At 40.2% G+C, this 27,648-nt stretch overlaps 1 protein-coding gene across 1 annotated transcript; it reads left to right on the forward strand.

Annotated features, from left to right (window-relative positions):
• The first annotated feature begins 5,187 nt into the window (after nucleotides 1-5,187).
• Nucleotides 5,188-21,175, forward strand: LOC135650089 (uncharacterized). The gene is made up of 5 exons (XM_065169213.1): nucleotides 5,188-5,457; nucleotides 5,572-5,710; nucleotides 18,962-19,188; nucleotides 20,136-20,393; nucleotides 20,701-21,175. The coding sequence occupies exons 1-5, from the start codon at nucleotides 5,191-5,193 to the stop codon at nucleotides 21,007-21,009; spliced, it is 1,200 nt and encodes a 399-aa protein (XP_065025285.1). The 5' UTR covers nucleotides 5,188-5,190; the 3' UTR covers nucleotides 21,010-21,175.
• The last annotated feature ends 6,473 nt before the right edge of the window (nucleotides 21,176-27,648 follow it).

The raw sequence follows: 27,648 nt of genomic DNA on the forward strand, positions 1-27,648 counted from the left end.
ATGAACGTAGTTTGCAGTTATGATGAAAATCAGAATATAAACGCAAACTGAAATACGATGTTCGTACGATAAAAGTGATTTCGGTATAAAAGCTGATTCGTAAACCATTTTAACTTGAGATAAGGCGAGATGCAGTTAAAGCAAAGATATAAAGTCAGTTTGCAGTTATAATGGAAATCAGAACATAAGCGCAAACTGAAATATGACGTTCGTACGATAAAACTGATTTGCATCTTAAACCTCGATTCGGAAAGCACTAAACTTTGAAACACGTTCGTAAAAACATAGAAGGCAGTAAGCTATTGAGGAGGTTTGCAGTAAAGATAAGATGCTCAAAGTAAATGCAAACCGAGATTTAGAGTGGTTCGGTCAATCTTGACCTACTCCACTTTTGGCTTCCTCCACCGACGAGGTCACCGACGTCAACTAGAGGCCTTCCTTCAATAGGCGAAGGCCAACCACCCTTTTACAGTTTCACTTCTTTTGACGGGCTTAGGAGACAACCCTTACAGAATTTTCTCTCCTCTCTTTACAACTCAGAACTTGGAAGAACAGAGGGAGAAGAACTTTTGGCCTTTACAACAATTTTGAGCTCTAAGAATCACAGAAAAAGATCAAGATTTCGGTGTAAGTTGATACCCTTTTAGTGTTGAATGGATGGGGTATTTATAGGCCCCAACCCAGTTCAAATTTGGAGCTCAAAACTATCAATTTTCGGAATTCCGGGATCAGGCGGTTGCACCTCCTAACTGGAGCGGTTGCACCGCCTAGCAGAGCTCGAAGACTGAGCCTCTAGGCGGTGCTACCTCCTGTCAGGGGCGGTTGCACCTCCTGACAGAGCTCGAAGACCGAGCTCAGGCGGTTACACCTCCTGACTAAGGCGGTTGCACCGCCCGGCAGAGCTCGAAGACCGAGCTCAAGCGGTGCCACCTCCTGTCAGGGGAGGTTGCACCGCCCAGTCTCGCTCGGAGACTGAGCCCCAGGCGGTGCCACCGCCTGGCTGGAGCGGTTGCACCTCCCAGTCTCGCTCGGAGACTAAGCCCAGGCAGTGCAACCTCCTGCCTTGGGCGGTTCAACCGCCTGGCAGAAATCAGGGTCCAAATACGTTGATCCATTCGGCCCAATTTGGGTTTTTCAGGGGCCCAATTGCCCCAAGATTAAGTTAATGAGATCACCTCCCATTTCCAACTTAATCAATATGCTAACTACGATTTTTCCTAAGACATTTACTGCAACTTGCTCCGGTGCGTCAATCGCTTCTTCCGGCGAGCTTCCGGCGAACTTCCGTCGATCATCCGATAAACCCTCGGTGATGCTCCTACGGACTTCCGACAAACTCCTGGACTTGCGACGATTCACTTGGCGAGTTCCGACGAGCTTCTTTGGCAAGCTTATGGACTTCTCGGATTTGTTCCCGCAGAACTTCCGACGACTGTCCGAACTTCCGTCGAACTCTCGAACTCCCAACGTGATCATTGTCTTGACTCCGGCGCAACTCCTACTGCATGTGTCACTTTCATCGTAGTTAATCCTGCACACTTATCTCAACATATAGATTAGATAACAAATGACAATTGACTTCATCATCAAAATCCGAGATTCAACACAGAAGGCAGTAAGCTATTGAGGAGGTTTGCAATAAGGATAAGATGCTCAAAGTAAATGCAAACCGAGATTTAGAGTGGTTCGGTCAATCTTGACCTACATCCACTTTTGGCTTCCTCCACCGACGAGGTCACTAACGTCTACTAGAGGCATTCCTTCAATAGGCGAAGGCCAACCACCCTTTTACAGTTTCACTCCTTTTGACGGGCTTAGGAGACAACCCTTATAGAATTTTCTCTCCTCTCTTTAAAGATGGAAGAAAAGAGGGAGAAGAACTTTTGGCCTTTACAACAATTTTGAGCTCTAAAAATCACAGAATAAGATCAGGATTTCGGTGTGTTTTTGGTGCTCTTTCAGTGTGGAAAGGGTGGGGTATTTATAGGCCCTAACCTAGTTTGAATTTCGAGCTCAAAACTGTTAATTCCCGGAATTCCAGGATCTGGCGATTGCACCTCCTGACTAAGGCGGTTGCATCGCCTGGCAGAGCTCGAAGACTGAGCCTCTGGGCGGTGCCACCTCGTGTCAGGGGCAGTTGCACCTCCTGCTAGAGCTCGAAGACCGAGCTCAGGCGGTGCCACCGCTTGACTGAGGCGGTTGCACCTCCTGCCAGAGCTCGAAGACCTAGCTTAGGCGGTGCCACCTCCTGTCAAGGGCGGTTGCACTGCCCAGTCTCGCTCGGAGACTGAGCCCAGGCAGTGCCACCGCCTGGCTAGGGCGGTTCAACCGCTTGGCAGAAATCAGGGTCCGAATGGGTTGATCCATTCGGCCCAATTTGGGTTTTTCAGGGGCCCAATTGCCTCAAGATTAAGTTAATGGGATCACCCCCCATTTCCAACTTAATCATTATGCTAACTACGATATTTCCTAAGACATTTACTGCAACTTGCTCCGGTGCGTCAATCGCTTCTTCCGGCGAGCTTCCGGCGAACTTCCGTCGATCATCCGATAAACCCTCGGTGATGCTCCTGCGGACTTCTAGCAAACTCCTGGACTTGCGACGATCCACTTGGCGAGTTCCGACGAGCTTCTTTGGCAAGCTCATGGACTTCTCGGATTTGTTCCCGTAGAACCTCCGACGACTGTCCGAACTTCCGTCGAACTCTTGAACTCCCAACGTGATCATTGTCTTGATTCCGGCGTAACTCCTACTGCATATCTTACTTTTATCGTAGTTAATCCTGCACACTTATCTCAACATATAGATTAGATAACAAATAACAATTGACTTCATTCTCAAAATCCGAGATTCAACACCCACAACATTGAAGGCTGTGATATATTCGAAGCTGATGGATGGATTTTAACTTATGATAGCAAAGACTAGGAATTTCTTGCAATGATTACTACACTGAAAGATCGACCTATTGCTTACACTGTCAAAAAGTGGAGACCATACTTACTTGATCAACGGGTTGTGATGCATTGCAGATAGCCTTTAACTGAAGTGCTAAAAGATAAGCTCCCCGAGATTGATGCTGCTCAGCCTTGAGGACAAGGCTGATTTGAAGAGGGAGGAACTGTTAGGACCCTTTTTCTGAGCTTTTGAATAATGTTTATTGAGTCTGTTTAGTCCAGTTGTTTATTGAGTCGGTTTGGTTCAGTTAGAGTCAAGTAGAGGTTTATTTAATATTTATTTATTATTAGAGTTCAAGTCCTGATGGATTTTGGGTGGAACTCTATAAATAAGGATGTAACTGCTTCTTTTCGGTAATCTATGAAAAATACTATTCTGTCTTTTGACAAACCCTAGGAGGCCGATCCCCTCGAAGTGATCAAGGAGGGCCGATCTCCTCGAAGTGATCAAGGAGGCCGATCCCCTCGAAGTGATCATTATCATCCCCTTTCTCTTCTTTTTTTTTACGATAAGACTTAGGGTCTTATCATTTGGTATCAGAGCGACGATAAGACTTTAGGGTCTTATCACAAGATAATAAGAACAAAGCTTTTACTGTTGAGAACACTTGAGATAAATCAGTGTTTCAAATGTTACAAGTATGATCACTATGCCTTACACCTATAAGAGAATAGACCAACATATGCAAAACAAGATTATAATGACTAAAAAAATTATTTTACTAAAAATGATGATACAAAGAGTACACAAATAATGATGAAGGACCACCAAATTGTCGTTATGCACTGTGTTTTAGCTTTGCCCAAGACTTCTGAAGATTAACATCACATAATTGAGTGGATGTATCCATGTCGGACACATGTGAATATATTACTAACACAATTGGGCACATGTATATTTTATTTTAGGATACGATAGATCCGTGTATGATATTTCCTTCTTCTATGCGCTCTTCGTCTCGCATGACACTCACATGTGACACTAAGCTCACGTGGCCATCACGTGAGGACAGCATGAAATTGAAGGAATGAAGATGTAAAAGCTTGATGGTTTCGGGATTTCTTGTTGAACCTAGAGGATTGTCAGTGAGGTGGGCACGCACAATTCGTCGTTGGAACTACAGTCGCCGTGTGCTACTCATCGCAATCACCGCAGTTGCCCACTTGCTTCTCACCTTTCATCTTCCCTCATTCTTATAAATGGAGATTTGGGAAATGACAAAAAAAAAAAAAAAAAAGGAGAGAAGGAAGAAAAGAAGACGATGTGAGAGATCTCCCGCTCAGCCTAAATCTAACCAAGACGTCGAAGATTCTTCTCAAGTGAGTCCTCTGTCAGCTTGCCACTATGCTCGTGGCAGCAACAACATAGAGGAAGAAAGTTGACCATTGACTCTACTCAACTATAGTCAACATCAGTCAAATCTTGGTCAATAAGGGTACTTTGTAATTTTATTACTTGGTTGTATTTGGGAAAGTTTCTTTCTCATTTTCTCCCGAAAAGACCATCATCTCCCTTATCGCTGTACGATTCAAAGCCTTTTAAAGAGAATTCTTTTTTCTTCTCATGGACATAGAAATGATGTTTGTATTATAATCTAACAAAGTTAAATCACTTGCATTTGTTTTGTGCTTTGTTGTTCGATTATTTTTGTTTTTTGGACTCGGTCTATATCTTATGACTATGTAACTTACTAAGGCCTTCTCCTGTGAATCCTCCGACTGAACTGATCTACTATTGTGCTCATGACAACAATCATAAAGAGGAGGAAGAAGTTGGATTGTTGACTCTAGTCAACTCTAATCAACATTGATCGACTTTTAGTCAATAGAGGTATTTCTATAATTTTTTATTGCTTTCCATTTTTGTTATATTTCAGCAAGTTTGTTTTGGGTTTTATGATCGTGTACAGAGATTCTTTCTTCTCTCCATGACGTAAAAACGATATCTATATTGTAATTTAAATCATATTAAATTATTAATATTTATTTTATGTTTTATCATCTTATTGTAATTTTTTTTTGTTCGACTCGAACTATATATATCTCACCAATACGTATAATCCTTCCCAATGCTGAAAAATAAGTAATGAAGGCTCAGACCCGATCTTTGGTTATAACAATTACTTAAATAATCGCTACTGCCAAAAGAGAAATATTTAAATAAACTCCATGGAGAGTATCTGCACAAATAAATGACACCGACAAGCACTGGTGCAGCCCCAATCAATGTGTATGAGTATGAATATGAGCTCAGCATTGTCGCTCTCATCCCATTTCCATATTAGAATTCTCCCCTCGTGTCCGTCCATTCCTTCTCGCCTTCGTCCAGCGGCCCTGCGCCTGCTGCGATCAACTCCTACCGGCCTCTCACTATCTCTACACAACTCCGAGCGAAGGTCTTCCCTGCGAACCCTCACAATCGCAGCTTCCGGTTCTTCTCCCTCGCCGGCGCCGAAGATGGTGAAGGCCATCAGGGTCTACGAGCTTGGCGGCCCCGAGGCAAGATCAGAACGAACTCCGATTTTTATTTTCCTTATTCCTTCTTTTTCTTCTTCGTTCGTTGTTCTCTTCTTGAGTTCCGAGCCTTATGCCCCGTCCCGCCTGTAAATTTAGGTTTTGAAGTGGGAGGACGTGGAGATCGGCGAGCCCAAGGAGGGCGAGATTAGGGTCAGGAACAAGGCCATCGGCGTCAACTTTATCGATGTTTACCACCGCAAGGGAGTGTACGTTAAAGAAACGCCCTTCACTCCTGGTGCGATTTCGTCGAGTTTGTTATTCGCTTATCACTTGTTTGTCGTTATGTTCAATGGAGATTCTTTATATATTATACTCTGCGATGCCTTAAAACATTATAGAAACACTTGTAATATGTAGATCAAACACATTTTAGTGTCACGTCCGAGCTGCTTCATATCTTACCTTTACAACATTTGCACAATCAACTAGTCCGTATGGTGTTGCATCGGTGGATCATGTTGATAACTGCTCTCCATGTGTTTAATCTGCTGGATAAGGATGAGACAGTAGGTTGTTGAAGACTTTGTCTTGGAGTGCTAATGTTCTGGTTTTCATATTTTGTTTTAGATTTTCAAGTTCTAGAGAACATTGAACATAATTGTTACTTCAGATTTCGGTTGTCTGACATGTTAGAAATCCAAATCCAAATCCAACCCAAGTTCTACATCCTAGCTTGTTGCACGTCCAATTTCGGGAAAATTGGAGATTTCATAAATATCCTATGAAAAACTACGTCGAGAATATACTCGATAAAAGGTATCTTCAGCGCTTAAGTTAGCAAAAGTTTGAAGGATCTGGGAGTAGAAAATATATAATATTCTCAAATGGGTCATAAGATGCACCTAAAGGCCTTCTTATAGTGAGATTGGGTAATCATTAAATCGAAGTGGAGATCTAATTTGCAAGATAGGTATTTACAGTGATTTAAAAAAGGCACTTGGGCGCTCGAGTGAGGTGAGGCAAGGATCCAACGCCTCACACGGTAGTTGGGTGACGCGCTTTAGTGAAGCGCTGCATTGAACTTAACTAAGCAAAACATTTAACCCAACTGCCATCGGCGCCCCCCCACCCCCCCCCACCCCAACCCCGACCCATAAACCCTACTTCGCCACCTTGACTCACCTATGCTCCCATCATTGCTTTCGTGCGCAATCGTTGCCTCCTCCATTGATGCACAGGTCCGATGCTTCCTTTGTCGTCGACAGGCGAGTCCAAAGGCCTAGCTTTCATGCGCAATTCCCTTTGGCACCGCTACTTCTGTGTGTAGCTCCTTCCACGTTTGAGGGATAGGATTGCAGCTTCCTTTGCCCACAATGTTACCCTATACAACTTTCGTCGCCACCGTTGTTGCCACTCGAAGCTTTCTTTATCGTTGCTGTCATCGTCTGCAGCTTCCTCTGCCGCCGTTGCCGTCGTCTGAAAGCTCCATCATCGTTGTCGTCATCTGAAAGTTCCTTTGTCATCGTCACTCTCTCCTTCCCCACGTTCCATCGTCGATGACTCTTTTCTCCCCTCTAATTACTATTTATAGTGGATTAAATACTATTAACAGTAGATTGTTAATCCTTAATCGATATTAAAATCAAGGTTTGAAATTTCGTTCCATACCGGTGTATCGAGCTTTGCTCGATACGATACGGTATGTTGTATTGAGCGGTATGCCTAAAAAAAAATATATAATTAATATATAAAAATATAAAAAATATATTTTTTATAAAAAATAAAAATCAATGTATAAAAATATAAAAATTATATAAAAATATTTAAAAAAAGGCGTATGCAGCCTCGGCGATGTTGCCTCTTCTTCTCCTCGTCGCCTCGTTTGCGGCATTCGGCGAGGAAGACGGTGAAGACGTCGAAGGCCACAAACGTCTCTGACTTTTGGCGAAGAAGGCCGTAGAGTTGCATACGAGGCAGTGAAGGAGACCGCCTCTTCCGCTGCTCTAATTGCTGCCTCCCCTGATCCCTGTGCCTCTAGATCCTCCTCTTTACGACTCTCCTCGTCGTTACCTCTTGGATCGGGATCGTCGAGGGAGGGCGGCATCGGATCGGGATCGAGAAAAGGCGTGGAAGCAAGTTTGCATCGGGGTTCTCCCAATCTCCCTCTTCTCGAATGCTCTCTCCTTCCTTCTTCGACGCTTCTCTCTCAGCCTCGCCGCAGCTAGGCCGTTATATCGAGTGGATCACCCGATAGCAAGCTATCACGGACTTAGCTGGTTTTGCCTAAGTCGTGCGGCACCCTTGCGTGTCCGTCCGCAAAGGTCAGCCTCCCCGAAGCCTCCCATTGTCCCTTAGGACCAACAAAAGAGAGAACGGGTTAGAGAGAACGCCTCAATCGGGATCCACAAGCAAACATCTCCGAAAAACACTTCATAGACAATGCAAATTACAAACAGACTTTACAAGCTCTGAACAGTGGCACAACAAAGGGTAAAATGGTCCATTACAGATCGAAAATCTCTCGCACGTGTCCACATGACACAACCTTTATTTACAAGCCTAAAGAGGCCACCAACCCAACTAAAATGTGACTATTAAGCCTTCGGCCGCCCCTCTACATTCTGTACAAGGCATGAACATGCCAAAAGACACGGACATACATAAGCATTACATCAAACATCCTGTTTAGAAGTTTGTCCGTGACATTCTCCCCCACTTATTCCTTCGACGTCCTCGTTGAAGCCTTTGTCGACACTGTAACTCCTCGCCTTTGCTGAGTCTTCAATCTTCTGCTCTAGCTACAATGCGCCTCTTGGCTCCTAGCTGCTCTCCGCTGCTGCTTTTGAGTAGTCGAACCTTTGATCCGCCATGCTGCTTCAACTCACCAATGACTCTGACTCTGGTGTGGGGTTGGCTGAGTTGTGTTGATCCTTGTTGATTCCTGCGGATCCCCCAGATAAAGGAAAAGACCATCCTTACTGCGCCAGTCTCTCAAATTTCTCATGCTGCTTGAACTGGGTGGATGCTTGTTGGAGCTTTAACGAGCATCGTCTCGCAAACTTCTGAAGTTTTGGGTCCTTCCTCCACAAAATTTGTTCATTGACTCTTCTTTCACTTAGTTGTCGCATCCAAGTAGGTTCGCATCACTTCCGCTTTCGATTGACATTTCGTTGGGAAATGAAGCGGACAATCTACTCTCAGTAGCACTGATCACTGTTGGTGAGGATTTGACAACTATTGTCTTCCATTATCTTCGAAGGGTCTTTGAACATATGCAGAGCTCCTTTGCTGGATAGATAAGAGAATTGGGGTACTCGGTTTCGCCCATTCTCTTAAGAGTTGAGAAGGCAAAGGTTACTTGACTTCGCCCGCCTCCTCGAGGTTGTACTTCATGCATCGAGCTGGTTACTGGCCTTCGCCTGCTCTTTGCTCACACTTCTGAAGCACATGAAGTGTTTGCACTCCTTGCGTTGAGTTAGCTACTGTGATTCACCTTCTCAATGCCATTGAACTTCTGGAATGCAGGAAGTTTTCACCCCAACTTGGAGTAGTTCTCTCATAGGTTTGGTCGCCTCTGGGATTGTACCGTCTTCTCCATCAACCCTGCCGCCTACTCCACTGAGTAGCAAAGGTACAGCACCGCGTACTGCCTGCTTCGTTCCTTGGTTATACACTCTTGCATGACCCGAAGTCCTTCACTTTCGGCTATCTTGATGAGAAGCACATTGACACCGGTCTTACGAAGTTCTTCGGCCTCTGCCCTTCAGCCTTGTCTCGGTACTTGGAGATTGCCTCTGCATTCTCTACCTCCTCGGCCCCTTTCACGACTAAGCGCTCTCCCTCCATGAGAGCAAGGGATCAATGACTTTCACGGAAGTCCCGCCTCTGCGGTACCATAGCGCTGCCATGCCCATGACCCTACTATCCGTCGCCTCGCATCTGCATCCCTTTTCTTCACGATCAGTAGATATGTCTCCGTGGCACTCCTCTGAGTCCACCTCCATACTAACTGATGCTTGATTTTGGGTAGCTAAGTCCCTCTGGACTTATCGTCGCTTCCTCGCTCCTTTCGACCCCCTGCTTCAACACCTCTGTGTTCTCCAAGCAGTCTGTTTGGTCGATGGAGTGACAGACTGCAACTCCCATGCATGGCCTCTGCCATCAAGTTGTAGGGTTTGCACCGATTCTGTTCTCCTTAGCTTCCTTGGTAGCAACGTTCGCTTACTCGGCCTTGTCCTCTGACTTGTCGGGCTCCCTTAAGCGAATATGAGCTCTGGAGCAGTCCAACTCTCCAGCTGCTTCAACCATACCTCTGTATGATCAAGTCCCTCCCATGGGACTCACTGGTACTTGCATTCGAACTTTTCTCTTGGTGGAACATAGCCCTCATATGCTAATGACCAAGGCTTTCATCCGATGCAAAAATTCGATGCACGCCCGGAAGACCCGCCTCTGCGGTACCATGGCCTTCACTCCTTGAATCCATAGTCCTTCTTGCCGTCGTGTTGTTCACCGAAGTGGAGCTCCCAGTAGCTCCCAATCATACCTCCATATAATCTAGTCCCTCCTGGGACTAAGTCGTGTGTATCGCATTGCCATGAACTGTTCCACCACGATCCGCTGCACCATGTCGCCTCCTGGTGACATCTCCATTGCATTCTGATCCTTGTGGAATAAACTCGAATTGTGAACCCTCCATGTGTGGCCTCTGCTAATACATCGCAGGGTCTCCTCCACCTTCGATTTTGTTCGCTCCTTTGGCAATCGACCTTCATCCACCCACTCTTGGGTCACACCTAGATGAAGCACCGCTCTAGGACAGTCCGTCGCCTAGTAGCTCTCGAAGTCCACCGACTTCACTGTAATTTGTGCACCATTGTCTGGATCCTGGGCCTCTGCCCCTACCAGCACAATCTCCGCTGCGCACCGCTTCCTTCATGGTAACTTGAATGACAACACTGTGGCATATTCTTCAAGAGTACCCGCCTCTGCGTCCTCTTGCCCCATGCTAAGGCCTTCTGAACTCAACTTCACCTTCGCAAATTGAGTCGCCTTAGTTCCTCCATCAAATGCTCCTCCGAGATGAGGTGCATGTGCCCCGAAGCTCCCTTCGTCTTTGGCACCATGCAAGATGAGTCCGCTCCGTCAGAATGAAGGACCCATGGAACAACATGATCTTACTCTTGCCTCTGCAAGAGTTCATGTCCTTGACCTCTGTCTAAGGAAAGCACTGTGCCTCTGCTCCATGTTCCAACTTCTATGCTGGCTCCCTTTAAGCGGCTTGAGTACTTCGCCAAGTTACCCCCAAGTTGCTCCGCTCCTCGTTTTTGCATTGAGTTGATGGTGGCCCTCGCGCCTACCATTCCACGGGTCAGCCCTCCCTTGAGTCCGATCTCCATATCGACTCCAAGTGTGCCTTCATTTAAGTTGCTTTGGGTCGCTCCCCCACTTGATCTCGCAATGCATTCACCAATGCATTCTCTCAAGCGAGATCATGCGACGACTCCTCGCCGCTTGCTCAGTCCATTGAGCTTATGCATGGGAATAAATAAATCTACATCTATTCAATAAATATTTATTTGTTATTTCTTCATGTTTATTTTTTCCCTCTTGCTATCGATCGATAATCTCCTGTTCCTTTACATGTTTTTCCTGTCATACATTGTCACAGAAATAGTTTTGCAAGCATATTGCAGATTTTGTTTAGACACTGTAATCATTTATGTCATCCACTGCTACATCTTTTTCCTTCTCTTAACTCTTCTTTATATAAATTAGAGAAATACAGTTTTTACGTCTAGCCTAATCATGTTAATTCTTAATCCAACCAAGATCAATAGCTCAAGGATTACAATTTTGAATAATACCGCCCGTATCGGGCGGTACGTACTAGTCCGTCAGTAGATACGGGCGGTACATACTAGTCCGTCAGTAGATTGATATATGGACCGCCCACTACCGAGCGATATGTTATATATAATATATATATTATAATATATATATTATATAAATATGCGACGTCGTCGAGGCGAAGTCGCCTTTTTCTCCCTAGGCGGGAAAAGGCGACGTCGTGTCTCCTCGGCAATGTTGTAGAAAAAGGCGACGTGACGTCGCCTCGGCAACGTTGCCGAAAAAGGCGACGTCGTGTCGCCTCGGCACCAAAATTTTTTTTTTTTATATATAAATATATATAAGTTTTTTTACTTATATATATATATATATATATATATATATATCTCGACAGCATCGCCCCGCTTGGGGAGAGGAGAGAGGCGATGTCGACGAAACGTTGCTTCGACGATGTCACCAAATTATATATATATATATATATATATATATATATATATATATATACTGAACGATATATCGTTCTGTATACAGTATGTACCATACCGAGAGAATGTCGAAACTTCGGTACGTTACAATATTTCAATCCTTGTAATAGCTTTCATGACCAAACTGAAAGAAGTTCCTTTATGGTTGGTAAAGACCAAGGACAATGGTCCATTCACATTCAATCTCCATTTCACAATAAGGAAATTTATGTGCATGAATGGTTATATCTTGGCGTCAAGTACATTTTGCTTTTAATTTCTGATGTGGGACTCAAGTCAGAATATGCAAGCAGAAGTTGATGTTGATCCTCTTTAAGAGGACATGAATTTAGAAGCATAGTAAGCTTAGAATTTAATACATATGTATTTATGGATTTTAGATAATGTTATTAATGGGATTCTTGCTATAGTTTGTCAATGCATATAGGTGATGAAAATTCTGAAATTTTTTTTTGTAATATTCAAGATGTATATATGGTTTCTTTTTGGCATCATAAGACGATGCATTTTTATTGTTATTTTTTAATGTAATTGCTTGTACCCTTGAAAATATTACTTCAATCAGGAAGCAGTATGGTGACGTTGGACCATTTGGATGCCCGAACTATGTATATGAACAAGTGTGTGTCTGCATTTCTTTCTAGAGCACTTGGATTTTGTTCTGCTTCCTAATCTACCATATTTGAGATGGAGACTGAAGCAACTATGTTTACCATACTTTCTTCTCACCTCGAATAAGTTTCGAGGGGCATATGGAATCAATATTATAACAAAATAACAGTACCAAGGCCTTTCTTTTGTACTTTGAGATGCTTTTTAATTGGGAAGATGCATTTTGATTGTTATGTTTTCTATATTTGTAATTGCTTGTACCCGTGAAAATATTAGGAAGCAATATGGTGGTGCTGCTCATTTGGACACCCAAAGTATTTATATGTCCAAGAGAGAGTGTGACTGTGTTTCTTATTAGAGTACTCAGACTTTTTCTTGTTAGGATCGAGTCGGCACTAAGAGAGGGGGGGGTGGGGTGAATTAGTGCAACGGAAAAAATTACGTCGGTTCGAAAATCTTTCGTTCGATTAAAATCGATTTCGGAAAGATGTTAATTTGAAACACGTTCGTAAGAGTGTGCAGCTAAAGTAATGAGGAAGTATGACAGTTTGCAATAAATGTAAATAGCAAAATAGAAATATAAACCGTTTTATAGTGGTTCGGTCGTCGTGACCTACATCCAATCCATCGATTCCCCTTCCATCGAGGCCACCAGCATCCACTAACGATCTTCCTTCAATGGACGAAGATTAACTACCCTTACAACTCGATTCTCCTTTTGACAGGTTCAGGAGAGAACCTTTATAACCCCTTCACTCATCTTTTAAACAAAACTAATACTTAGAGCTTTTAGAGGAGTTTTCACAAGATTACAACAGCGTTTTTCTTCTTTCTTGCTCTAAAATCATGTGTATGTTAATCAGGGATGAGAGGGGTATTTATAAGCCTCAAGTGGATTTAAACTTGGAGTCTAAAAGGGTCTCATCCTGGGTTTTCGGGGTCCTGGCGGTACCACCGGCTGCAGCACTGACATTGGGCGGTACCACCGCCTAGTCTAGCGGTACCACTGCCTAGAAGACTGTGTCTGGGCGGTACCACCGCCCAAACTAATAGTACCATCGCCTAATAGTCTCTCGGAGACTATGTCTGGACAGTACCATCGCCCAGATCGACGGTACCACCGCCTGACACAGTCTTGGAGACTGTGCCACGACAGTTTCACTTGGCCCAACACAGCCCAAACTTGGGCTCAATTGGCCCCTAAATGAGTTGGCCTAATTCCAACCCAATTATGTGCTAACTACGAATTTTAAGGCATACTCTAAGCAAATCAATCCTGGTTAGTCTAGGTTTCTTCCGGCAATCTTCTGGCGAACTTCCGACGATCTCTCGGCAATGTTCCAATGGACTCTCGGCAAGCTCCTGGACTTCTCGGTTAATTCTGGCAGAACTTCCGACGAACGTTCGGACTTCCAATAAACTCTTGAACTCCCAACGAAATCTCATTCTTGACTCCGGGACTTCATTTTGCTTTATGCCTTGATCGCTATCGTAGTTAATCCTGCACACTTAAAACCTACTTCGATATAGACAATTATTATAAAGCAAATCAAATATTGTCCGGCATGTCATTGGTTCGTTGGCGCTTCGTCTGAATCTTCGGCGCATCATCCTCTGTTGTGGCCTATTGTCCAATTGACCAGTTGACCTCCGCAACTCCGATATCCTTGGCGCAATTTTCACTCTTCTTAGCCCGATGCCCGAACTTATTGCCCAAAGCCTTCTGCCGATACGTCGATCGATCCTCCGGCTCGACGTCCAATCTTTTAACATGTTCCACTCCGGCCCAACATGATTCTTCATGCTTTAATTGTCTCTCCCTGATCGAAGCTTCCTGCGTCACTCAAAACACAGATCAAATCATAAACACTATCAATTGGTTTCATCATCAAAATCCGAGATTCAACATTTCTTATTTCCTAGTCTACCATATTTAGATTGAAAACTAAAGCAGCTAGGTTCAACATACTTCGTTTTCACCCTGAATGAAATTGATGGGGCATATAGAATCACTATTATGAAAAACTAGCAGCAATAAAGAGTTACTTTTTGGATTTTGGGAAGAAATATTTCATGCATGCATATCATGAGAGCATTATTTGAGAAGAAATACTGTGTGCATGCATAATTTGATGCTCTTTCGGATTACAAGTGCATGTTTGCATCCAACAGTATTTAAATCTTGAATTTCTTACATAGTACACAACAAACACACAATTTTGCCCCATTATTCTTATCTAGGGACTAAGAATACATTATCTCAATGGAAAGTTCTTTAAGCATGTCTAGTTTTGGGACTTTGTTTATGTTCTCAGACAGACCACCATCAACTTAGTTGCATCATAACATTCTGCAAGTCACTAACTGTCTTCATAGGATACTTGAAGAGTATGTAAACTTGATGCTAGAAGACTTCTACTTCATAGATTTGCTTCTGTTGTTCAAGTTATGTATGGATCAAGAATTCATGCTATTTTTGATATGTGAGAAGTTTGTCTAAGTTTGCCTTGAGCAATTTTCATTGTTGCATGTGATAATCAATGTTAGAGATTCTTCTTAATGCATGGTTTGAAAGATTATCAGAATTGTGATTGGCTGGGGACTATGAAAGGGCCGAGAGGATTGGTCGGCTCAGATCTATAGGTCAGAATTGTTTGAGAAAATCCTTTAAAATAAAATATAAAAATAAAGTATTGAAAATATTAATAAGATTTGGGATACAATAAAGTATATTTTGAAATATTTTATCTTCATAAGAGGAGAATGACTGTTATTTCTCTCCTTGTCACTTTTTCTCTTTCTATCCATCTTGTCCTCCGCTGCACATTATTGTGGCTACCTCCTCACTGTCATATCGCCATTTCACCTTGTTGTGTTGGCCTTGTGACCCTCTCCTCCTATCTATACTTGTTACCATCATTGTTTCCTTGACTACTTCCTTTTTATTCTGCTCTTCCTCCATATTGGTTGTCAATGAGCAGTCAAGTATATGGTATGTTGAACCATGTCGTTATTGTATTGGTTTGCCCAAGGACCAGAATCAGTACTCAACAAAGATTTTAAACCTTGAATGGAAATACATGAACATATGAATGTGTAAATTCTATAACCACAAAATATGACATGCATATTTTGACAAAATCTTAGGGTGATTTTGTAACATCCCATTAGTCCCACATCGGAAGTGGGCAATGTGTATGATTAGTTTATAAGGGCCTGATGAGTGTACTACGTTAACTCTCGCTTAAGTATTTTGGTCCGCGGTTGAAGGACCAAAATGGAGTTATTGGCCAGTTGGCTCATCAAACTCGGGTCGTGACATTTGGTATCAGAGTCGACCTAGCATTTGGGCAGGGTGAGAGGGCTCGAGTAGGAAAGGGCTACCCGTGGATGGAGTCGAGAACTCATCATGGCGTGGAGCCACCACTGAGTTAAACCTCACATGCACTATGCTAGGGTTCGATCTGGGTTATGTCGGGCCTTGACGAGGACGTCAAGCTAATTGAGTTTGGGATATTGTAACATCCCATTAGTCCCACATCGGAAGTGGGTAATGTGTATGATTAGCTTATAAGGGCCTGATGAGTGTACTACATTAACTCCCGCTTAAGCATTTTGGTCCGCGGTTGAAGGATCAAATTGGAGTTATTGGCCAGTTGGCTCATCAGACTCGGGTCGTGACAGATTTCCCAAGAAAAGTTCCATATTTTGGGCTTTTCTCATATAGCATCCTCTTTTTTCATAATGTGCCTAAAGAGCTCCTATCTTTTTCAAATGCTCTCCAATAAAGAAAAGCTATTTCCTTTACAAACCAACCAGTTGAAGCAGTCAAATATTGAATTGGACTAGTTACAATATTTTTTGAATTAATTTACATTGTTTTAGTTGCTCGAACTGGTTATAATGTTTTTGAATGCAGTTATAATACCTTAGTTTAGTAATTCACTTACAATACCTGAGTTTATAGTATGTTGAACCATGTCGTTATTGTATTGGTTGGCCCAAGGACCAGAATCAGTACTCAACAAAGATTTTAAACCTTGCATGGAAATACATGAACATATGAATGTGTAAATTCTATAACCACGAAATATGACATGCATATTTTGACAAAATCTTAGGGTGATTTCCCAGGAAAAGTTCCATTTTTTGGGCTTTTCTCATATAGCATCCTCTTTTTTCATAATGCGCCTAAAGAGCTCCTATCTTTTTCAAATGCTCTCCAATAAAGAAAAGCTATTTCCTTTACAAACCAAGCAGTTGAAGCAGTCAAATATTGAATTGGACTAGTTACAATATTTTTTGAATTAATTTACATTGTTTTAGTTGCTTGAACTGGTTATAATGTTTTTGAAAGCTGTTATAATACCTTAGTTTAGTAATTCACTTACAATACCTGAGTTTATTAAAAACATTGTAATTCACCTTTTTTTATTACAATTGTTCCACACTGGATGTATAGTTATAAATATATTATAAGGTTCTACAAGATACATAAACATAAATTTAAGATTAAGTGACAAAAAAATAAAATTTTTATTATCCTTTATTTTTAAAATATATCTAAACCACTAAAATTCTCATTTAAATTTATTTATGTATATTAAAACTTGTACTAGAGTTAACAATTAATATTTATGAGGATTTAAACTAATTAAAGCCTGCTTAGGTGTTGTTCAATAAAATTACAATGTTTTTATTAGTAAAAATTGTTATGTCTATTAAAAAATATTAGAACTGAGTATTTTTTTTCACCCTTATTTATTATCATTGTGCCACAAAAAATAACATAAGAATAGACTTAAAAGTTTTATGAATTAAAAAAAAAAATTTATCATCATTTATTTTGAAATATATCAAAATCTTCTTACTTTTCATGTAAAACTACTTAAATTCTCAAACAAATCATTTTATAAAATATCAAAACTTATAATAAGGTTGATAATGAAGGAATGTGAAGATTTCAACTAATTAAGTCTTAATTATAGTGTTTCTGAATACAATTATAGTGTTTCAGTATAATAACATAAAACACTGTGGTCCATTTAAAAACATTTTAACTAGTTATTGTCTCACCCCTTTGTTATAATTGTTATTTATAATAAATAAACATAAATATTATAAGTTTTTCTAGATTATATATATCTAAATTTAAGATTAAGTGAAACAATGAGGATCTATCATCCTTTATCTTGAAATATCAAAATAATCCTAATTTTCATCCAAAATCATTCAAAAATCTTAAATAAATCATTTTATGAAACCTTAAATCATGATAAAATTTCTATTTTAGTTTGATGGAATTTAAAGTAATTGAACTTCAGCCTTAGTGCTGTTGAATGAATTTACAGTATTCTTAGTTATTAAATTAAGACACTCTGACCCTAATAAAAAAAAAAAACTAGAATCAGTCTAGTGATCTAAAACACCATAACCAGTCTGTCTGGTCCAACACTGAATAGGTTTGACTAGATAGGTTACAACAGAAAAGGTGGTTTTTTGACATGTGGGCATTTTGATCATTTGGAAAAACTAGGAGCTCCCTACGAGAATTATGAAAATAGAGGGCGCTTTCTGGGACATCTAGTTGGTCCATTATTCCCCTATGACAATTATGAAAATAGACATCTAGTTGTATCTTTTATTTTATAATTTAAATAAATTTAATAATTATATATAGTATTTGATGTTTTATCTTTTCAGTTTTCATCACTTGAATTGTGATCAAGAATACCATTCATTTGGCATGATGAGCTGTATGACTTGGTTTTGGATTATGCACACTGTGGACCAATTCTGCTTCCAAGATACAACTAAATGGGCTCTTGATTGAACTCAATCTGACATGTACATTTTTTGTAAAAAAGTACAGCTTAATGCATGACGCTCCCACAGATGTAGGCTTTTGGGGAGGGTCAATCTATAGAATCCTCATCCCTGCATCTTTACCAGTAGGAGAACTATGATTGGCCCATTACTTGGAGTATTCCCCTCAAAATGACATAGACCTTCATGAGAGTCTGCCTATCGCATAGATGTTATGTAACATTTCCTGCTATTGAATAAACTAAGACTTCGGAAGGAAGACCAAGAAACTCCTACTGTGAGAAATTAACATCCTAGCAGAATATGGGACGAACCATTATCCTTTTTTTAACAACAAATTGATGAGAAATCTGAGGGCTCCACACAGGGGATCTAATTCTGTTGATGATGATGAAACTAAAACTTATTTGGATTACGAGAGAAAGAGGAGGGAAGAAAAATGTGTGTATGACAACACCGACCTTTTCCACCACTAGCAGTTCCAAGATCCTACCACATATTTGTACCTCTAGCACCAGCCACATGACTAATATTATGTTAAGGAGCTTGATTGTGAATCAGGAATTGATGTGACAAGGAAATCAAACTTGATTCTTGGCATGTTGTTTTTTCTGCATATCTTGCTTTAAAAAACACTGCTGGCTTTTCTTTTTTTCATGTAAGTTATGAGGAGTAAAATAAGCATCCGTTAGAGAAGTTTCTAAAATGGAGATAATTGCTATGTTTACAATCATTTTGATTCTTGTACATCTAATATTTGTTACATGTCTTAGGAATGGAAGCTGTTGGAGTAGTGACTGCTGTGGGCCCTGGTCTGACTGATAGACAACTTGGGGATGTTGTTGCTTATGCTGGTAATCCAATGGGTTCCTATTCCGAAGAACAAGTTCTTCCTGAAAGTGTTGTGGTTCCCGTTCCACCCTCCATTGATAATAAGATAGCAGCATCCATTATGCTTAAGGGAATGACTGCATATGTTTTACTCCGCCGATGCTACAAGGTCGATCCTTCTTTTCTTTTGACTTTGAGTTTCTAAACCTTTCAGAAGCCTCTGAACATTTTACAAGTTAAAATGGCATCTATTATTTCTCCATTTAGTGTAGATATAAAATAATCCACCTTCAAGCAATTTACTGGATTGCCTTGAACAAATGTGGGGCTCTTTGGAGTATCTGCCACAATTACCAGTTTATGAGGATTTATAACATGTTGCCATTTTCCTGTTCTTCAAACTTGTAGAGAACCTTGAAATGTTCTAGGAAGGTTTAGATATTGAGTCTCCTTCAACCAAGTTCACAATATTATGTGGAATATGGGCACCATCAGGTGGAGAGATTTAGTTTCTTTCTTAAATTTGTGCAACTATCTTTTAATATACATTTATATACATACACATACATCTATGTATGCACATGCAACTTATCAGCTTGAGCTCATGTTTTGATTTTGATTTAACAATTATGACTCATAAGCTTCTCAGGTCTTGAGATGGTCAGTGATCTAAAATTGTTTGCCTGTTTCTGTGAATACCAATTCATGCATTTAGAACATAATGTGAGTCTGGCATCATGAGTATACATTATCCTTACTCGATAAATTATCAAGATTGTTTATCTAATATGTGAAACTTGTATATACTCTTTAAGAGTTCTAGAATTGGTTGAAGTGTTATGTCTCTGCTTGTGGACTGATTTTAGTTTGGCTAGTAAGTTCATGCAGCTAATCTTCTTGTGCATTTACATATATAAGCCTGAGCTCATGTGATTATTTTGCATTAACAAGCTACAACTCAAAAGCTTCTTGGATCTTGAGATCACCAGTAACTAGGTTTGTTTACTTGGTGTGTGGAAGCAATTCATGCAAATCTGAACATAATGGAACTCTGAGATCTTGTATATACACTATCCTGAACTGTCATTATTAAAACTAATCTTGTTTGCAAAGCAGGTTGAAGCTGGCCACACTGTTCTCATTCATGCTGCTGCAGGTGGGGTAGGCTCATTACTTTGTCAGTGGGCAAATGCACTTGGTGCCACGGTCATTGGAACTGTTTCAACCGAAGAGAAAGCAGCCCAGGCAGCAGAAGATGGATGCCACCATGTCATAGTATACACGAAGGAGGACTTTGTAGCCAGAGTAAATGAAGTAACATCAGGCAATGGAGTCAATGTTGTCTATGATTCTGTTGGAAAAGATACATTTCAGGTGGTATAACAGTTCCGCTATAAATTATATGATTGTTTTTAGATCTGCTTACTTTAGTTTATTTGTTTGTTTCCTCTGTTGCACCATGTGTTTCTGATGCAATACTGGTTGGTGTTCCCTTCTGAAGTACGAACGTTAGTGACTTATTCTATGCAATTAATCAGGGATTAAATGTTTGCCTGAAAATGTTTATTTCATTTGATCATATTTTAATGAATATGCTCTTCATTTTTGTGTGCTACTTGCGAACTAGGATTTATCGTACTATGAAGATTAAGCTAAACTAGAATCTCACTCACTGATGCAGGGATCTTTGTCATGCTTGAGGTCCCGAGGTTTCATGGTCAGCTTCGGGCAGTCATCTGGAAGGCCAGATGCGGTTCCACTGAGCGACCTTGCTTCCAAATCCCTGTTCCTAACTAGGCCTAGTCTAATGCACTACACTGCAACTCGTGATGAACTGCTTGCTGCTGCAGGAGAGGTCTTTGCTAATGTTGCTGCAGGGATCCTGCGAGGGCGTGTGAACCATATCTATCCACTATCCGATGCAGCTCGGGCACATGCCGACCTGGAGGCAAGAAAGACTTCTGGTTCTATTGTGCTTATTATACCATAGATGTGATGCGGTCTGGTCTTGAACACTGTGGTGAATAATTATGTTGATCATCCTGGAGATTGTCAGACGGTGTCATGAGGTCAGAACCTGCTTACCAAACTATGTTTTATCACTTGCTTTGGGTGTTCTAATAGTTTACAAATGAAAATTTTACTGGTTAATATGATGTGCATCTTTGTTTATGTCGGTTCAAAATCCTTTGGGTTAGGCTCTATATAGAGAGACAAAAGTAGAGGGTTAGACACTGTTGTTGTCAGAAATCTGAAAGAAATAATTTCTAACCAAATCAACTGAAAATCGGTAGATCTGCAACTGTTGATTAGATTGATTGATAAATACCAGTTGATATGGATCAGTTTGATCGGTTTTAAAAACTATGCTAGATTAAACATTCTCCAATACGTATAACAAACATTTGAAAGTAACAGCCGATGGAGATAATAAATTGCGTTACATTTACTACGGTGGCCTCCATTTGAAACTATCCTCCTCAAACTGCTTCTAATCCCTATTACTATTACCTGTTGATTAAAAAAAAGGTCTCCCTCTCTTTAACCCCGTCGTCGTTTGGTCTGCTTCCTTGTCCGACCCATTCTGCAACCACCAGAGGGAGAAATGGCTGATATCAGACCAAACCCTTTTTAACTTTTCGGTGATTGGCAGGGTAGGCAAAAGGGTAGATAATGACTCTGGTAGATAATAAGTTGTCGTGACATCCCATTTGGCTGCCAATGATACTGAAGTAGGGGAGGGTTGGTTACCTTTCCTCCCTCTAATGATGCCAGGATGATAGAGAAAATGTGGTGGAAAGAGTATGAAGTATTATTAACTCTTACTGCTATTAAACACAATACTAAGAAAAAGATGATGAATCTTGTTGATCTTATTGATATGGATGGAAGTCAATCTGACAGTATGCCTAAAGGATTGCTTAACAGCTGTTTTGTTTCTTGATGATCATCCTCTCATGGGACTGCAGGAGCGCCCACACAGTCCAAAACACTGCTTAAAACCCATAAAATTTTTTAAAGAGACTTGGAAAGGGCTGTAACGGAACAATTTATATAGCGGCCTTAAGGTCGAGAGGCGTCTTGGTGAATCTGCGCAATGATAGTATTCAGGTTACGATGATTAACACTTTTCAATACATCTATCTGCTTGGTTGTGTAGAAAATGGGACTTCTTCGACTGCTTACTAGTAGTATGCATACAAGGGTTGTTTGCTACATTAGAAGTTGCCTTTGGAACAGTTTATGTAGCAGGCGGAAGGTCAAGAAGCATCCTAGCGGCTTGGTGCGATGATAGATAGTATTCAGGGTATGATGATATGGGTAAGGCTATTCGACTTGTTGCTATTCTTTATACGAGGATTGTGTAGTGACTTATCAATCGGTGCTGGAAGCTTAGATCATTAAAGAGTCAACGATATTAAGAAGCCAATCCAATAAGATATTAGGCAATTATGTCCACCGTAGGTGTTTGCAATTATATATTGCTTCACAAAGAATCATATATGATAGTTTTAGGTTCGATGGCAAATCGACTAGAAAGTAGACAAGTAAGGTTTGATGGTAGAACTATTTCATCGTCGTTACTAAAAAGGTGGATTTTTTTTCATGGCAATGCAAAAGACATATTTGGCCTCAAGTTGAAGTAGGATAACAACTGTATGTTTTTAAGTGAAAAGAATAAGATAATATAATAATATCTAAGCTCTAAAGGGTGCAAGGCTTCTTCTACTAAGTGATTCATGGATGATTTTTTAGCTTTCCTCAACGACGAATACACAAGTGATTGTTTATCTAATATTTTTTAGCAACATCGAGTCTAAATATTTATGAGTTTGAAGGTGATAGCTGTTAGGATCGGAGCGGCACTAAGAGGGGGGGGGGTGAATTAGTGCAGCGGTAAAGTACGATAAACTTTTGACGATTTAAACACTTTCGGAAACTTCGTATGATAAAAGTAATGTTTTCGTTTGAAACCGTTTCGATTGTGTTTTAACTTGAAGGGATAAGTAAGACGGAGACAAAGAAGTAGAGCATTAAAGTGCAAATGGTTTGCAGTAATGTAAATGACAATAAGTGAATGCAAACCAGAGATCACGCCGATTTTACAGTGGTTCGGTCAAATGACCTACATCCACTTGCGAGGCCCCTCTTCGATGAGGTTCCCACCTTCCACTAGCAAATCTCTTGAAGGGGAAGGGTAAATACCCCTCTTACAACTTTTTACAAGGGTTCACTCTCTTACAGATTTTCAGCAAGAAAGAAGAAGGTGAACACTAGCAAATTGAAAACAAGACTAACAAAGACTTTTCTAAGACCTTTCTCTCAATCAATTGCTTCTCAAAAAGTTGTAATCTCAGCTGAGATTTGATGGGTATTTATAGGCCTCAAGAGGATTCAAATTTGAGCTCCAAAATTTGAATCTTCTTTGGTTCCCGATGTTGGCGGTGCCACCGCCTGTCAGTTTCTGACACTGATAGTGGACTGGCGGTGCCACCGCCTAGCCTAGGCGGTGCTACCGCCCAGCTCTCGGGTGCTGGGCAGTGCAACCGCCCAGTCTGGCGGTGCCATCGCCAGACCCTTCGGTTCACTGGTTGGGCTTCAAATTTAGCCCAAACCAAGTCTAATTTTGGGCCCAGTTGGCCCCTAACCAGGATATAGGATTATCTCTTAATCCTAATCCTAATTACAAGTGAACTACATAATAAAACACATCCTAAGCAAGTTTTCAACCGCGAACGTCAAGTCTTGTTCTAGCGAGCTTTCCGACAAACTTCTTCCGACGGACTCCCAGCAAGCTCCTGAACTTGTGATGACTTTAACGAGTAGCCGAGCCTTCTCGGTGATCTCCGTGAACCTCCGACGAACTCTTCGGCGAACTTCCGAAAATTCCGACAGGTTCCCGATTTCTTCTCGGTTGGTTCCAGCAGCATCTCTGACGATTCTTCGGACTCTTAAACATCCATCGAACTTGACTCCGGTATTCTTGCTTTGTGTTTTCTGATTATCGTAGTTAATCCTGCACACTTAACTCAATAATGTGGATTAGATCAATTAACCCATCAATTGATTTTATCATCAAAATCCGAGATTCAACGATCTCCCCCTTTTTGATGATGACAATCAATTGATGATGGAGTTAAACATAACTCCCCCTATCTATATGACATATTATGAGAAGATGAAAACACTTGAATTTCATCCATTGAATTCAAGCATAAACCGATAAATTCTAACCGTAGAACTTATCGTTATTCTCATTAAACAATAGTAAATACAAAACTTCGATGAAAATCATTTTCAAGTCGAATGATAAGAGAATTTTTACTATGGCAGGAGATAAAGATTTTCAACATGAATTTCATGATATAAATGTAAGGCATGCTTTCAATATGATCAATCAATTTTGCAATATTCTCAAAGATTTTGCAAGGCATATAAGACATTCATATCACTCAAGCTTTTGTAATTCATATAAGTCATGTTAACGATGCGCATAAGTCATTTTCTTTAAGTTATGCTATTGAAATGGTATAAGTCATCATTTAGTCATCACTTCTCCCCCTTTGTCATCAACAAAAAAGGGAATGAGACTTAAAGCATATAACTTGTGATTATAATATCAGGAATTCAACACTGATCATACAAAAATTCATCATCCAAAATTAAGTATGCTAAAATATTTACACAGAGTTCATCTTAAAGGAAAAATCAGCATTCATCCAAAAGTATATATCCAGAATTTTAAAATTACATGTAAAAAGAAGGTCCAGTTTTCGTTCAAAAGATGACCAGCTTCGAACTTGATATTAAGAGTAAACAGAACAGAATAAAAAGATACATCAATCCTTAGGAGGTAATGCATAGTGCTGATACATAACATCTATTTTTTGATTTAGTTGTCGTAGTTCCTTCAAAATTTCAATTTGCTGGAGTTGAATTTGTTCTTGCTGCGATTTGAGTTGGTCTTGTTGGAATGTGATCTGAAACAGTTCTGCCATAATGAGTCCTTTAGAGGATGAAACAGGAGCTGAATATGCTGCACCAAAGGGACTAGGAGGAGGAGATTCATTTCCCCTAAAAATTGGTGTTTCTGGTTGTTCTACTGATGGAGGAATAGGATCTGTCCTTCTAGGTTGCCTTACCCATATTCCATTGTTAAATGTGCACCTAAGTCTCTTTAGTAGATTTTTATTGATGATGTTATATCTATAACTTTGAATTGTTTCTTCATCGGGTGGGATGCAAATGTCATAGGCACGAAGAAATCTAGTGATTAACCCCCCATATGGCAACATAATATCTTTAGCTGTAATATCCTGCTTGTGTTGCCGTATTGAGTATCCAAAACAGTTATGTTGACCGGTCATAATCCAATACATAGTGCTTATCTCTATTAGACTCATTTCATCAAGATGATATTGCTTAGGGAACAGTATGCTTGTCATGATATGATGAAGAATCTTAGAGTTAAAAGGTAGTAAGTGTTCGCAACTCTTAGGTATTATTCCAATGTCCGAGTTTGCAAAAATGGTTTCGACAGCTTCGGTGTAAGTTGCTCCTATTATATTAACATCCCATTTTCCTCTAAAATAGCAGCTCCTATCTTTTTCATTGATTCCAATTAATTCAAAAATAGAATTATCAGAAATCCTAATTTGTGTTCCTAAAATGTAAGTACTTAGGCTATCGTTATCTACCCATAGGTTTGCATAAAAGAGCCTAACTAACCTAGGATAAATTGGTTCATCTATTTGTAAGAGAGGTAGGGCCTCTAGAAGAGCAAACCACCTAATGGGTTCTAAGTCTCCTAGTTCATCGAGATCAACGTGTTTACCCTTATGGATATATCTTGTTTCAAATTTTGGAAACCTAAGGGCTTCTTCTTTGGATCTAAAAAGATCGTGGTCATATGAATCTCCTTCAATCCTTTTCCCTTTTGATCTCTTAGGAACCATTTTCTAGACAAGATGATAAAAGAAATATGAAATTGTAATGAGTAGGTAAAACAAGAAGAAAGGGAAGGGAAGATTTTACCTTATGAAGTGTTTCTTGGATGATGGAGAGCTTGGACCACCAAGAATCCCTCTCCAAGGTTTGTAGAGGTTAAAATGAGGGATTGAGAGAGTTTGGGAGAGTTGGAGCAAGGCTTCCATGGGTTGGGGGCGGTGTCACCGCTGGCCCTAACCATTTGGGATTTATAGGGTGTCTTGGGCGGTGCCACCGCCAAACCGAGCGGTGCCACCGCCTAGCGCCCGAGCGCTCAGGCGGTGCTACCGTCGGTTCTGGCGGTGCCACCGCTGGTGTGCTGCGGCTTTTTTTTTTTTTTTTTTTTGAGGTGTTTGACTCATGATAGGTTAAGATAATGAGTTGTACTTTAGTATATCATCTTGAATCGAGGGAGAATGATGAAGTCAAATCCATAGAAGAACGGAAAAGGATGAGACATTTTTCGAAAAATATATTCAAACAAGCTTATTTTCAGGGACAATTTAACATGCCTAGTTCCCTTCTAATGAATTCAAATTGGTCTTCATTCAAAGCTTTTGTAAATATATCTGCTAATTGATGCTTTGTGTCAATGAATTCTAGAACAACATCATTGTTAAGGACATGATCGCGTATGAAATGATGCCTAACGTCGATGTGCTTAGTTCTAGAGTGCTGAATTGGATTTTTAGTAAGACATATGACACTAGTATTATCACATTTTATGGGAATGTTTTTAAAGTGAATTCCATAGTCTTCTAATGTATTTTTCATCCAAATAACTTGTGCACAGCATGCACTTGCAGCAATGTATTTAGCTTCCGCCGTAGATAGTGCAACTGAATTTTATTTCTTGGAAGTCCAAGAAACAAGTGCATGTCCTAAAAATTGGCATGTTCCGGATGTACTTTTTCTATCTATCCTGCATCCGCCAAAATCGGCATCTGCATAAGCTATTAAATCGAATTTTTTAGATTTTGGATACCACAATCCTAAATTTGGAGTTTCTTTAAAATACCTAAATATTCTTTTAACACTTTTAAGATGAGATAATTTAGGATTTGATTGAAACCTAGCGCAAAGTCCTACACTAAACATAATATCCGGTCTTGTCGCGGTGAGGTAGAGTAAACTACCTATCATACCCCTATATATTTTTTGATCGAAATTTTCACTATTTTCATCCATATCTAACTTAGTCGAAGTACTCATAGGGGTGTTTATTGCTTTTGAATTATCCATGTTAAATCGTTTGAACAATTCTAATATATATTTAGATTGGTTAAGAAATATACCATCACTAAGTTGTTTGATTTGTAATCCCAAAAAGAAAGTTAATTCACCCATTAAACTCATTTCAAATTCATGACTCATACATTTGGCAAATGATTCACATAGTTATTCATCCGAAGAGCTAAAAATAATATCGTCAACATAAATTTGCACAATAAGAAAATTATTTTTAAAATATTTGATAAACAATATAGTATCAACCTTGCCTTTGTTAAAATTATTTAAAATAAGAAAGGAACTAAGCCTTTCATACCAAGCTCTAGGAGCTTGTTTCAAGCCATAGAGAGCCTTAGTCAATTTGAATACATGGTTAGGAAGAAGAGAATTTTCAAATCCGGGAGGTTGTTGG

The sequence above is a fragment of the Musa acuminata genome, chromosome BXJ3-9, assembly GCF_036884655.1.
Source record: "Musa acuminata AAA Group cultivar baxijiao chromosome BXJ3-9, Cavendish_Baxijiao_AAA, whole genome shotgun sequence".
Lineage (NCBI taxonomy): Eukaryota > Viridiplantae > Streptophyta > Magnoliopsida > Zingiberales > Musaceae > Musa > Musa acuminata.

Coding starts and splice junctions, on each gene's coding strand:
- LOC135650089 (XM_065169213.1), top strand. CDS start 5,191: ATGAGTATGAATATGAGCTCAGCATTGTCGCTCTCATCCCATTTCCAT. Junction 5,458..5,571: donor ACGAGCTTGGCGGCCCCGAG/GCAAGATCAGAA, acceptor CTGTAAATTTAG/GTTTTGAAGTGGGAGGACGT. Junction 19,189..20,135: donor TACTCCGCCGATGCTACAAG/GTCGATCCTTCT, acceptor TTTGCAAAGCAG/GTTGAAGCTGGCCACACTGT.